Source organism: Panthera onca, chromosome D4 (assembly GCF_046562875.1).
Source record: "Panthera onca isolate mPanOnc1 chromosome D4, mPanOnc1 haplotype 2, whole genome shotgun sequence".
Classification (NCBI taxonomy): Eukaryota; Metazoa; Chordata; class Mammalia; order Carnivora; family Felidae; genus Panthera; species Panthera onca.
Window position 1 is genome coordinate 32,977,188 of NC_138351.1, and position 14,092 is coordinate 32,991,279.

At 39.8% G+C, this 14,092-nt stretch overlaps 1 protein-coding gene across 1 annotated transcript in view; it reads right to left on the reverse strand.

Moving 5' to 3' along the window:
* Window positions 1-14,092, reverse strand: part of GLDC (glycine decarboxylase) — a 98,624-nt gene that overhangs the window by 44,681 nt on the left and 39,851 nt on the right. Inside the window, exons 8-12 of the mRNA XM_060609799.3 lie at window positions 12,261-12,357; window positions 3,740-3,845; window positions 2,404-2,543; window positions 1,723-1,803; window positions 4-101 (exon numbers count right to left, since the gene is read on the reverse strand). Coding sequence (XP_060465782.2) covers window positions 4-101; window positions 1,723-1,803; window positions 2,404-2,543; window positions 3,740-3,845; window positions 12,261-12,357 — 522 coding nt within the window. The remainder of the gene's footprint in view (window positions 1-3; window positions 102-1,722; window positions 1,804-2,403; window positions 2,544-3,739; window positions 3,846-12,260; window positions 12,358-14,092) is intronic.

Genomic DNA, 14,092 nt, shown 5'->3' on the forward strand with positions numbered 1-14,092 from the left:
AACCTGTTAAACACTTGATGTGTGAGGAATGAGCTAGTTCTCTTGAAGGCAGTCCCTGGAATACCTCTCCGCTCCTCACCCATGCTTTCGGCAACCAGCTCCTGCATGGAGAGACCACAGAGTAAAGGAAGGGAAGCAAGCCTTGAATTGCTCAGCATGCATTCTGACAAAGCACTGCAGATCTACTACCACTGCCCACCTCCCTGGCATCTGTCATGGTTAGGTAAAAGGTATCAGGAGTCATGAATTGTGGCCATTGTCCAGAGCACTATTTTCAAAGTCTGTTGACCTCTGCCTCAGATAAAAAAGAAATATGACAATTTTTATGCCCCCCACTGCACCAAAAAACTTCTCCTGCATGTTCCTTGAGTAATGAAGCAAGTTCCAGGAAGTTATTTTAAAGTGCTATCCAAAAAAGTTATGATGATACCACTCAAGTAAGGATTCTCACTTGACACTGCTTTTATATTTGACAACAAGTTTAATAAAATACACGCACTAAAATGGGCGAAAGGGCAATCTCTTCAAATAAGGCTGAGAAAACTGGTATCCACATGCAAAAGAATCAAGTTGGATCCTTATCTTACAACATATAGGAAAACTCAAACTGAACTAAGAACCTAAATTTAAAAGCTAAAATTATAAAACTTTAAGAGAAAAACATAGGCACAAATCTGCATTACCTTGGATTTAGATTTTGGTTTCTTAAATACGACACCAAAAGCATGAGTAACATGCTTTTGAGTAACAAAAGAAAAAATAGAGTGGACTTTAATTAAAATAAACTTCTGCATATCAAAGGCACTATCAAGAGAGTTAAGAACTCACAGAATGGGAGGAAATGTTTCCATATCATATCTGATAAGGGTTAATATCCAGAATATATAAATACATGTCTTGTTCTTCATTCTGCCTCAGGCTGATAGTATAGCCATCTAGAGCCCTCAGTGGATACTTCATAAATATTCCTTAAATGCATGGAACAAATACCTGTGGTTAAATTTAATGCAGAATTCTAGACAGAATATGGGTTATTCAGTCTTATTTATTACTTAAGGCTTAAAAAAGAACAGTGTGATATCTCTTTGATGATTTATATTTGTTACCTAATACTCTAGATAAGTCCCTTGTTAAAGAGTGCATAGGCAACCAGGACAGAACCTATTACTACTGACCACTTTCTTTTTTATCCCTGCAAGTGTAACCTTTCTCCTCACATGGCCCTGCAATTTCATTGTTTCAGAAATCAACTCAGTCACACTGTACTGTGTCTAGTTCTCACTATAATCCTTGGCCTCTAAGCCTTTATAGTTTCCAAGTGTCTGGAACCTCTCCAGCCTCAGCCTCCTGGTCATTAACGGTGCCATCTTAGATTCACAGATCCTCAGAGCCTAACATACTACCTGCCATATATTAGGTGTTCAATAAATATGTTACATGAATGAGTATTTTCCCAGAATTGACATAACCAGGACACCAATGTCATGATTCCCCATTTGGGACAGTTTGAATTAAACACCATTAACCATCCTTCAAATTAGCTTGACTTCCAGTTCCTAGCTAGGGCCCACAGCAGTGACCACTAGCTATAGGGGATGGTCAGTGGCATAATTTTTAACAGCAGTCCACCCAGTTTCACACTTGGAATCACAAGAGGCACAGCTATCTTGGACAACACCTCAAATACTCATTGAGAGAAATGTATCTTCTTATTTTACTTACAGCAGATGACTCACAGCCAAAGATCCACAATAAGTCATCCAGATCTTTTTCACTGACTGTTTCATCAAGAGAAATACCAAGCTGCAGAAATGAAAATTAAAGGGAAAACATCAGTCCTAAACTCCAAGACCAGTGGAGAAACCCCAAGAGAGGTCAAAGGGAAGAAGGTGCTAGATAAAACTCTCAGTTGTTTCAAACTATCAGGGTGCCATTATACCCAAGTTGGCCCGTAGGTGAAGTTGACTAGACGAGTTTAGTTTAGTTTAGTTTAGTTTAGGTTTTATGAACCATTTCTGGACCCCAGCAGTCTCATGCCTGCAGGTCACCCCTACTGATGCTAGATAGACTTATCCTTTTCTTCCTTTAACTTACTTCATTAAGGTGCTTATCACACCATACTGGGTATGACACCATACTTCAACAGTCATACTAGGAAGAGTATTATGAGCAAAATATGTGCCTAGGAGTATCATACATGAAAACATAAAGTCTTAAGGAAAGCTAAGAATGAATTATCCTTTGAAGGTCACAATGTTCAAAGTTGGAAAACAAAATTGTTTGTAAGACGTAGATTGTGCCTAAAATTTAAATATTGGGTTTTTAAATAAAGAAGAAAATTTTTAGTGAGTAAAGTTATGAAATCTTAGAGAATATATAAAGAAATGGAAAAGTTTTACTTACCATGCCATCCTCAAAGAGCCGAAAATTGATTTGCCGCTGAGTGGCCCTGTCCAAAACCTCCTTCACTGAGCAGCCACACTGAATCTTCAAAGTGTCAAAGAACAATTCATGCTGGAGTTGATGTCCAGCTCGCTTGAGACCTAAATAAGATAGGAGAGCCACCAGTCCCCAACAAAGAGATCTGCTCCTCTGCTCTTGGCATTCCACAGAGAAATAAAGAGGTAAATTCTAACCATTGTCTATTTCTGGTCTTAGCCAGTGTTTTGGTAACTGCTTTTTTTTTTTTGTAAATAAATTAAATGCTTATTACTATAGTAGAGAGTATTATGAAATAAATACATATAAAAAGAAAAATCACCATAATCACCATCTAGGAATAACCGTGGGTTACATTTTGGTGTGTATTCCTCTAGAACTGTAATGTATGTGTGTATGTGTGCGTGTGTGATATATCATACATCTCTTTATACTTTAAAAAAATTTAATATATCATGAATATTTTTATTTTCTACAGATCAATAACTATATCATTATTTTTAATGGCAGTGTAATATTCAAATGTATGCATGTGCCAGAGTGAATCAATTATTTTTGGACATTTAGGCTGTTTTCAAGATTGTGGTATTATAAATAATGTTTCAATGGACACCTGATTATTTCCTTTAGATACATTTCTAAGAGTAGAATTTTTGGTCCCAAATGTAGGCATATTTTAAAAGGCCTCATAAAAGTTATACCAACATCAGCATTCTTCTTAATCTTTGCCAAAGTAATGGGAGAAACACTATTGTTTCAATTTACATTTCCTTAATAGTGAGGCTGAAATGTCATATGTTTATTGGCCATTGATTTGTACATGTATTTCTTCTAAAATTTGGGGCATCTGTGTGGCTCAGATGGCTCAGGTCATGATCTCACAGTTAACAAATTCGAGCCCTGTGTCAGGCTCTGTGCTGACAGCTCGGAGCCTGGAGCCTGCTTCAGACTCTTTGTCTCCCTCTCTCTCTCTCTGCCCCTCCTCTGATCACTCACTGTGTATCTCTCTCTCTCAAAAAATAAAAATATTAAAATAAATAAATAAATAAAATAATTTATGCTTCATGATCTTTGGTCATTTTTCTCTGAGTGATCATCCCTCTCGTTTATGGGGTTGAGGGATAAGAAAAATCCATATTAAAATTTTTAACACTCAGTATATCATAGATGTTGAAGTAATTTCTTATTTGACTTTTAATTTTGAATACAGTATTGGACATACAGTGAGTTTTCTATTTTACTTACTCAGGTTTATCAGTCTTGTTATGTTCGAAAGTTTTTAAACAGATAAATGACTCACCTTCAGACAGAATCAAAGTGGCATTATGTACCCTCCTAGCAATATGCTTCAGCCCATGAGAACCATGGTAGATTGCAAACATGGCAGCCATATTCGCCAAAAGAGCCTAAAACAACAAACAGCATTTAAGGAACCATGTTCAATAACATGATGGAAGACAATTAGTGGGAAGGAGTATTCTCTTGACTTGAAATGCCAAAATTAAAAACAGGGACAAAACAAAATGATCTGCATTAATTATGAGAGGGGGAGACTATTCTTAACCTACCTGACTGAGGGGCAAACACAACATCCAATATACCCAGATCAAATTTGACGACTATAAAGGAGAAGGTTCATTGATGCAATATAAACATGTCACTCATAAGGGGAAGATCAAGCTGTCATTAAATATTGATGGGCAATATTTAATGTTGCAAGATATGGAGCACTAAAGTCATCCGGGAAAAAAAGTGATATCCAAGGATTTTATACTCAATCAGTTATTCAAGGATAAAACCAACAAGGAATTTTCAAATATATAAGAACTCAAGGGGGCCCCTGGGGAGTGTCCGACTTCAACCCAGGTCATGATCCTGTGCTTTGTGGGTTCAAGCCCCGTGTTGGGCTCTGTGCTGACAGCTTGGAGCCTGGAGCCTGCTTCAGATTCTGTGTCTCCCTCTCTCTCTGCCTCTCCCCTGCTTGCACTCTGCCTGTGTCCCCAAAATAAATAAATATTAAATAAATAAAAAAAAAAGGGAACATATCTTCTGAGAACTTAAAGCACTAGACACTGAATTTCAGCAAACCAAGAGATGAATAGGGATTATGTGGCAAGGTTCTACCAAATATGAAAATGAAGGATGCAGTGGAATAAAACCAAAATAAATTTGCAGGACATGTATTAGGAAGAGAAAATCAGAATCTACTGGCTATTTCCTCTCTGCTCATAGCAAGGTCACTTTCTAAAGTAAAGATATCTCCCCTTGACCATTGGCCTGAAGTTTCACAAAAATATTTACAGGGAAGTATATGTTTTTGTGTGACAGAAAATAGGAAAGAATGGCATTGAAATTTCTCAGAAATAAGGGACACAGACAACTCCAATGACGCTTCAGTGAGGAAGTCCTGCATGGGGAGCAAGGAAAGGCCCCACTGTGATGGCATGTAGGTCAGGAAGGAGGATAAAAAGAGAATGGTTAGGATGAGAGACCAAAATAAGTGACAACGAGGGGGAAAATGATGGAGGCCCACCTCCTGCTTCTCTTCCTCTTGGTCTTATCCTTATTGGCTTTATCATCCTAGATCCTGCCAATAAGCAATCTTCTAACCATGCAATATCATCCTTGCCCCCCAGGTAATTGGTCCAAAACCAAGTCTCAGACTCCTTCCCTACCCAGTCCACTCCATTCTCCCACAGCCCCTCCTATTTTACTGGTCTAGCACCTAGACTCTGATATTTCCAGTCCCACTAGTGACTTTTCTACTAATGTACAAGGTTAGCAGTTCAAGGTCAACTTCACAGTCAATCATCCTAGAGTGGGAAGAACACCTGAAAAACACAGTGCTTTAAAGTTGGAAGGTGTTCATTATTGGATCTAGTGTCAGGTGCATATTTTCTTTGCTAGGCTACTAGAAGGAAACCATGGGACCACTGGAAAACAAGAAACAGTTCACAAAAAATACTAGAAACTGAAACCAACAGTCAATAAAGAAAATGGGAAGGAAAAGAAAACATCTGAAAACAGAGAAATGGACTTCATTGGGCCAAAATTCCCCAAGAGAGTTTAGACTATTGTGTGGGACTCTATACAACAACTAGTTGTTGGGGCACCAGGGTAGCTCAGTTGGTTTAGTGTCTGACTTTGGCTCAGGTCATGATCTCATGATCTCACAGTGAGTTCGAGCCCCACTTTGGGCTCTGTGCTGACAACTCAGAGCCTGGAGCCTGCTTCAGATTCTGTGTCTCCCTGTTTCTGTCCATCCTCTGCTTGCACTCTGTCTCTGTCTCTCTCTCTCAAAAATAAACATTAAAAAAAATTAAGATAAAAAAAAGAAAGAAATGTAGAAGTACTACAATACATTCCAGCTATGAAGAGGGCAAGTCAAACAATCCATGACTCTGTGTATCTAAATGCTTATGACTACTACAGGAGAATTAAAACTCAGGCCTCATAATCACAAAATCCTCTGGAAGCCTCTCATTGTAACAGCTTTGTAGATGGTGGTTCATGTCCCTTTTTAATCCAGAGGTGATTCTTGAGTAGCCAACAAATTGATGACTAGTAAAATCATTTTTAGGGGCTCCTGGGTGGCTCAGCTAGTTGGGTGACTGACTCTTGATTTTAGCTCAGATCATGTCTCATGTTTTATGAGCTAGAGCCCCACATCAGGCTCTGCACTGACAGTACAAAGCCTGCTTGAGATTCGTCCTCTCTCTCTGCTCTTCCCCCACTTGCACTCTAGTGGTCTCTCTAAAAATAAACTTAAAATTTTTAAATCATTTTTAGAAATCTTAGAAAGGCATTAGAACTCCAAAGGAAGTTCAGACAAATAAAGACCGAGAAAATTTGAATTTTCTGGATAATCTGGATAAAGTTAATTAGTATACTTAAAGAAAGTAATTTTTTAAAAAAGGAGTAAACAAAAGCTCGTGATTAAAATTTGCTCAAGACTTTGGGAGGGAGGGGCCAAGATGGCGGGGCAGCGGGCTTCTCTCATCTCTGAAATGCAGCTAACCCTTTTGCACACCTAGAAAATTGATCTGAGGAATAAAACAACAATCTGCATAACTTAAGCTAAAGGTAAGTGGCAGGGAGAGATGAACTGGGGGAGAGAGAAGGCATGGAGGGTAGGGAGCTGTTTATGAGAAGAGAGAAGAGACAAAGGGGGGAGAGTACAGGAAAAGCACTCCCCCCAGAAGTAACTGGAGAGAAAAGAGAGAGTGGAAGAACCCTCAAGTGACTGAACAAGAAGAGGAGAAAAGACAGGGTTGATACCATAAGGACTCTATAAACAGAGGAGAGCAGACTGGAAAATTCCTCAGCTCAATACCTGGTGGTGCTCAGCAGGAGGGGCAAATCCCCAGGAGCAGGCAGTGAGGTCCAAAGAGGCAAAAGGCCACACAGGGAGAAGCGGTTCCCCTGCTAGGAGAGCATTTGGTAGAGGCCTTATGGTCTCCCCACAGGCAAAGATCCCAATGGACCCCGAAGAATAGTCACGTTTGCTGGCATTGGAGGAAAGATGCCAGGGGGTGGTGAAATCTGGTGCTGGCTAGATGTTCCGATTTACCATAATCCTTGAACCTTTACTGCCATGAAATTGCACGGACTTTTTCTGGGGCAAGACAGCACCCAGCCAGAATTTTTCAACCTCTGCAATACTGCAATTGTACAAACATTCCCGGGAGCAAACTGGCACACAGGCATTGCTTGTTGAGACCCTCCCCCAAAGGGTTGGAGTGGGCTCAAGCCACAGGGCCCTCAGAAATGAGGGGTATGGAAAGACAGTCCCAGCTGAGATAAAATTTGGGAGGGAGGTGCCACCTGGCAGGCTGATGGCTTGGACATCAATATGTATTACAAACCTGTAATCATTAAGACCATATGGTACTGGCACTTGAACAGACACACAGATCAATGGAACAGAATAGAGAACTCAGAAATGGCCCCACACATGCATAGCCACCTAATCTTTGACAAAGCAGGAAAGAATATCCAATGGAATAATGACAGTCTCTTCAGCAAATGGTTTGGGGAAAACTTGACAGCAACATGCAGAAGAATGAACCTGGACCACAATCTTACACCATACACAAAAATAAACTCAAAATGTGGTGCCTGAGTGGCTCAGTCAGTTAAACATCCGTCATGGTCTCAGGTCATTATCTCGCAATTCATATGTTGGAACCCCGCATCAGGCTCTGTGCTAACAACTAAGAGCCTGGAGCCTGCTTCAGATTCTGTGTTGCCCTCTCTCTCTGCCCCTCCCCCACTCAAGCTGTCTCTTTCTCACTGTCTCTCTCTCTCTCCCTCTAAGAAAATAAATATTAAAAAAAAATTGTTAAATAAATAAAATAAACTCAAACTTCTTTATCCAAAGAAGACATCCAGATGGCAAACAGACACATGAAAAATTATTCAATATCACTCAGCATCAGGGAAATACAAATCAAAACCACAATGAGATACCACCTTACACCAGTCAGAGTGGCTAAAATGAACAACTCAGGCAACAACAGATGTTGGTGAGGGTGCAGAGAAAGAAGAACCCTTTTGCACTGCTGATGGAAATGCAAACTGGTACAGCCACTCTGGAAAACAGATGGAGGTTCCTCAAAAAATTAAAAATAGAACTACCCTATGACCCAGAAATTACACTACTAGGTATTCATCCAAAGGATACAGGTGTGCTGTTATGAAGGGGCACATGCACACCAATGTTTATAACAGTACTATCGACAAAAGCCAAAGTGTGGAAAGAGCCCAAATGTCCATCAAAGATGTGGTGTGTGTGTGTGTGTGTGTGTGTGTGTGTGTGTGTGTGTGTATTATTACTTGGCAATCAGAAAGAATGAAATCTTGCCATTTGGAACTACATGGATGGAATTAGAGTGTATTATGCTAAGTGAAATTAGTCAGAGAAAGACAAATATCATATGCTTTCACTCATATGTGTAATTTAAGGTGCAAAACAGTTGAACATAAGAGAAGGGAAGCAAAACTATTAAAACAGTGGGACAAAACGTAAGAGACTCTTAAATATAGAAAACAGAGGGTTGCTGGAGGGGTTATAGGTGGGGGAATTGGCTGAATGGGCAAGGGGCATAAAGATGACACTTGTTGGGATGAGCACTGGCTATTATACATAGGGGATTAATCACTGGAAACTATTCCTGAAATCATTATTGCACTATATGCTAACTTACTTGGATGCAAATTTAATAAATAAATAAATAAATAATAGAGATGCTCAAAATCATTAGTTATAAGGGAAATTCATATGAAATCCACGTGAGATATCACTTCACAGTCACTAAGATGGCTATAACCAGAAAGGCAGTAACAAGCATTGGTGAAAACACGAAGAAATTAGAACCCGTATACACTAGTGAAAGTGATGTAAAATGATGCAGCCACTTTGGAAAAGTTCAGTGTATATTTATAATATGACCCAGTAATTCTACTCCTCAGTATGTGCCTAAGAGAACTGAAAACATGACCCCACAAAATCTTGTACATCAATGTGCATAACCACTTTAGTCAAAATAGAAAAAAGTGAAAACAACCCAAATATCCATCAGTTGATGAATGGATAAACAAAATGTGGTATGTCCATACAATGAGATATTATTCAGCCATAAAAAAATGAAGTACTGATTCATACTAGAATATATATGAAACTTGAAATCATTATGCTAAGTGAAAGAAGCTAGGCACAAATGGCCACTTATTGTATAATCCCACTTATATGAAATGTCCAGGATGCAAAGACAGAAAGTAGATTAGTGGTTCTCAAGGGCTGCAGGGAAGATAAAAGGATGGGGAACAATCACTTCATGGGAACATGTTTCATTTTGGGATGATGAAATGTTTAGAAATGAATGCCAGTGATGGTTGCACAACTTTATAAAAATACTAAAAATCATTGAACTGTATACTTTATTTTTTGAAAAAATTTTAATGTTTATTTATTTCAAGAGAGAGAAAGACAGAGCATGAGCAAGGGAGGGGCAGAGAGAAAGGGAGACACAGAATCTGAAGGAGGCTCCAGGCTCTGAGCTGTCAGACCAGAGCCTGACACGGGGCTCAAACCCATGGACTGTGTGATTATGACTCGAGCTGAAGTCAGACGCTTAACCCATTGAGTCACCCAGGTGCCCCAGAACTGTATACTTTAAAAGAGAAAATTTTGGGGCACCTGGATGGCTCAGTCGATTGAGTATCTGACTTCGGCTCAGGTCATGATCTCACGGTCTGTACTGGCAGCTCAGAGCCTGGAGCCTGCTTCTGATTCTATGTAGCCCTTTCACTCAGTTCCTCCCCGCTTGCACTCTGTCTCTCTCTCAAAACTAAATAAACATTAAAAAAAATTTTTTTAAGGGCAAATTTTATGGAAAGGTATACCTCAGTGAAAGAGCTGATGAAATGTAAATTATATCTGAACACACCTGACTAGATAAAAGTTAATGAAAAAATGGCTTGTGGTGGTAAAACCTAAGATGTAAGAAAACACAAAGAACATGATGCAAATTCAGAGATCTGTGAAATATCACAAGTATACAGAAGAATTTTTAAAAACAATTTAGTAACACACTTTCAGAGATTAAAGGAAAAAAAAAATCTCTGTACCACCAACATTGCAAAGCAAGGACAAGTACAGTGTGGAGCCTGTCATACTCAAGAGGAAAAGGGGCAGCCTGAGAACACGATGCAGTTGCTTTAAGAAGCAGAGGCTGGGGCACCTAGATGACTCAGTTAAGTGTCTGTCTCATGATTTCGGCTCAGGTCATGACATGATCTCACGGTTTGTGGAATCAAGTCCTGCATGGGGTTCCATACTGTCAGTTTGGAACTTGCTTGGGATTCTCTCTCTCCCTTTTTCTCTGCCCCTCCCCTGTTCTCTCTCTCTCTCTCTCTCTCTCTCTCTCTCTCAAAATAAATAAGTAAACATTAAAAAAAAATCAGAAGGCTGGAGAAAATCAGAAGACAGAGAGCTCAAGGAGCATTTCCAAAGATACATCATCTCCTAACAAAATAGAATAATTGCATCTTTATAGAGAATGACACTGGAGTTATGGGCAACTGCTTCATACAACCAATTATGAAAAGAAACTCATGAAATGGAATAGACAATGCATAGCTGGAAGTTCTCCAGAATGAGAAAATTAAAATCAGAGAAGACAGAGTTGGGCTATCTCCAGGGCAAATATGACTTTAATAATTGCTAAAAAAGATAGAGACCTTTGTTCAGCCCAAGTTCACCTGTAAAATTAATTCCAAACATTGAAGCAGAAAACCCCTTGGGGTGCCTGGGTGGCTCAGTCGGTTGAGCATCCGACTTTGGCTCAAGTCATGATCTCACAGTATGTGGGTTCGAGCCCCTCATAAGGCTGTGATGACAGCTTGTTCAGAGCATACAGCCTGCTTCAGATTCTGTGTCTCCTTCTCTCTGTCTCCCCCTCCCCTGCTCATGCTCTGTCTCTCTCTGTCCCTCAAAAATAAATAAATGTAAAAAAAAATTTTTTTTCCTAAAGAAAACCCCTTAATTCACTTATAATCAGACCGGCATTTTTTTGGAAGAACATGGGCAGAAAGGGCAAGACAGGAGCAGTCAGCTGCAGAGGACAGAGAAATATTTAAGCAGATAATTCAACAAATGACGGGTAAGCTACAGAAAGTAACAGCATCGTATAAAGTTCAACTTGCTATCAACAGAGGAAAAGTTTGTGACAGCTAGCTCCATCCTAAGATAATAGAAGAGCTCTTACCTGAAAAGAAATAGCCACCTTTTTTTTTTTTTTTTTTTATGTATTTAGTTAGAGAGACAGAGAGAGAAAGAGACAGAGAGCAAGCAAGGGAGGGGAAGGAGGTGCATGGAGAATCCTAAGCTGGCTCTATATTGTCAATGCAGAGCTTGATGCAGAGCTCAAACTCATGAACAGTGAGATCATGACCTAAGCTGAAATCAAGAGTCAGATGCTTAACCAACTGAACCACCCAGGTGCCCTGAAGCAGCCACCTTCTTGAGGCAACAAATACAGGAAAACCTACTGAGTTTGGAAAGTATTCCAAAGACCAATAGCTATAGAACCAACTTTAATAATACCTTATCATCTACTGACCCTGGAAAGGGTTTCTAAAACCTGGTGGTGGTGTTTTGAGCCAATGCCCTGAGAGAAAAAACTACTTTACTGCCCAATGAGGTATGGGTGAGATCTCTTTCTCTGACCCTGAATGGAGAAGATGGACCTAGAATGGATTGGATGCTCAGGAACCATCTTCTACCTAAGTCTAGAAATTGGCTGGGTCTCAAACACTGCTCCCTCTGACCTGAGTCCTGGGCAATTTCCAGGCTCATCAGGAACTTGCGAAGCTCCTCCTCTTTTATTCCATCCATTTCAAGAATGATTTTCATGAGCCCACAGTAAGAATACCCCAAGACCACCACCAACTGGTCAGTCTGTACCATCCCCTCAAGCACAGTCACCTCAAACACTCTCACTTTGCTTCCTCACCACATTCCTGGAGGGCTTCCATTTTAGCCCTAAGAGAAGGTGCCCAATAGCCACCCATAATGGACCTGCCTATGGCCAAGATTACTAGAGACACTGAAGTATAAAGTATTACATGGACAGAGCTCCAGGTAAATACATCGTATTTTGGTTCTGACAAGATCACAAGGCTTCTCTACCAATAAGATCTCTCCATTTCTGGTGTGCACACTGGTCAGTAGGTGGTGAAGGGAAATTAAGTGAATGAATGAGCAGCTCATGTCTACAGATTATAAGGCATTCAGTGGGAAGGACAGTCATGTGATCTACCTGAGCTGTACAAATGTTGCTAGTAGCTTTGTCTCTTCGGATGTGTTGTTCCCTGGTTTGAAGAGCAAGACGATACACTTCTTTCCCAGTGGCATCTCTGGGCAGAGAATAAAACATCTAGTTAGCAAAGATAATCACTACACCAAGGGTAGTCACAAATAGACCTGCTTCTTTCCTTCCCAGCTTGAAGGGAACCCAGCGAATTTATTCGGCTGCAAGGCCATAAGGAAATAATTACCAAGCCATCCACTTATAAATAGGGCTACTAATTTTAGTATGTACTTTGAGGGAGGGACCAAGGTATACACAATAAAGCTAGGAACCTTGAATGGAAACTTCCCAGGAATTACCCAGGCTAATATAATGATGGTGAATGTGGACTGAATTTAAAATTAAATTTAATGAAAAAAAATTAAATTTAATGAGAATTAAAGTTGACTATGAGCTTCTTGGCACACACAGGAAAAAGGGAAATATCTCACAAAGGAATTAATTTCTTCACTGAAAATCTAAAGTAACTATACAGCTATTAAGAAAAAGAATGTGCTGAATCACTAAATTGTACACCTGAAATTAATATTACACTGTATGTTAACTAAATGGAATTTAAATAAAAACTTAAAAAAAAAGAATGTTAATAATCTTACCACCTATCTCTAAGAAAAATTTTCCTTCTTTCTGAATACAGTTAATAATTTGGATAACATGGAGCACCTGGGTGGCTTAGTCGGTTAAGGGACCTACTCATGATTTCGGCTTGGGTTGTGACCTCTTAGTCGGGAGATGAAGCCCCACAAGTAGGATTCCATGCTGAGTGAAGAGTCTGCTTGGGATTGTCTGTCCCTCCCCTGCTCTCTCTCTCTCTCTCTCTCTCTCTCTCTCTCTCTCAAAATAAATACACATTAAAAGAAAAGTATTTGGATAAACACAAAGATTCAGCAGTCTTATCCTATATTTCATCAAGCTCTGGGGTCCATTTTTCAGAAAGGTTAAGTTCAATATAAAAATCAGCAAACAGGGGCGCCTGGGTGGCTCAGTCGGTTAAGCGTCCGACTTCAGCTCAGGTCACGATCTCGCGGTCTGTGGGTTCGAGCCCCGCATCAGGCTCTGGGCTGATGGCTCAGAGCCTGGAGCCTGCTTCCGATTCTGTGTCTCCCTCTCTCTCTGCCCCTCCCCCGTTCATTCTCTGTCTCTCTCTGTCTCAAAAATAAATAAACGTTAAAAAAAAAATTAAAAAAAAAAATCAGCAGACAATAATTAATATATTAAACTTTTATTAATTAGAATAGTCTCTACCTCATCTCATCTGGTCAAGACACATCATTGAAAGAAACTAATGTAAGAATATTTGAAGACATTTATTTTTACACTGAAAAGCAAGGTGCCTCTTGCTATTATGTGATAATCCATGAGTATTTCAAAAATTCACATCATTCACTAATATAGACTATTCACTTAGGTTAGTAAGTCCAACCTCTATGAAAGGTCTAGTCTAAAAGATCATGCTAAATTTCCCCAGTAATGATCATGTCATTCATCTAAATTCTTAATCTGAGCTTTATCAATGAATAGCACTTGGGAAGATACATTTGGAAATTACTAGCCGGGTGCCTGGGTGGCTCACTCAGTTGAGCGTCCAACTTCAGCTCAGGTCATGCATGATCTCACAGTTTGTGGGTTCAAGTCCCCAAGTCAGGCTCTGTGCTGACAGCTTGGAGCCTGGAGCCTGCTTCGGGATTCTGTGTCTCCCCCTCTCTCTCTGTCCCCCTCACCCCACCCCTGCTGGTGCTCTCTCTCTCTCTCTCAAAAATGAACAAATAAACATTTTTTAA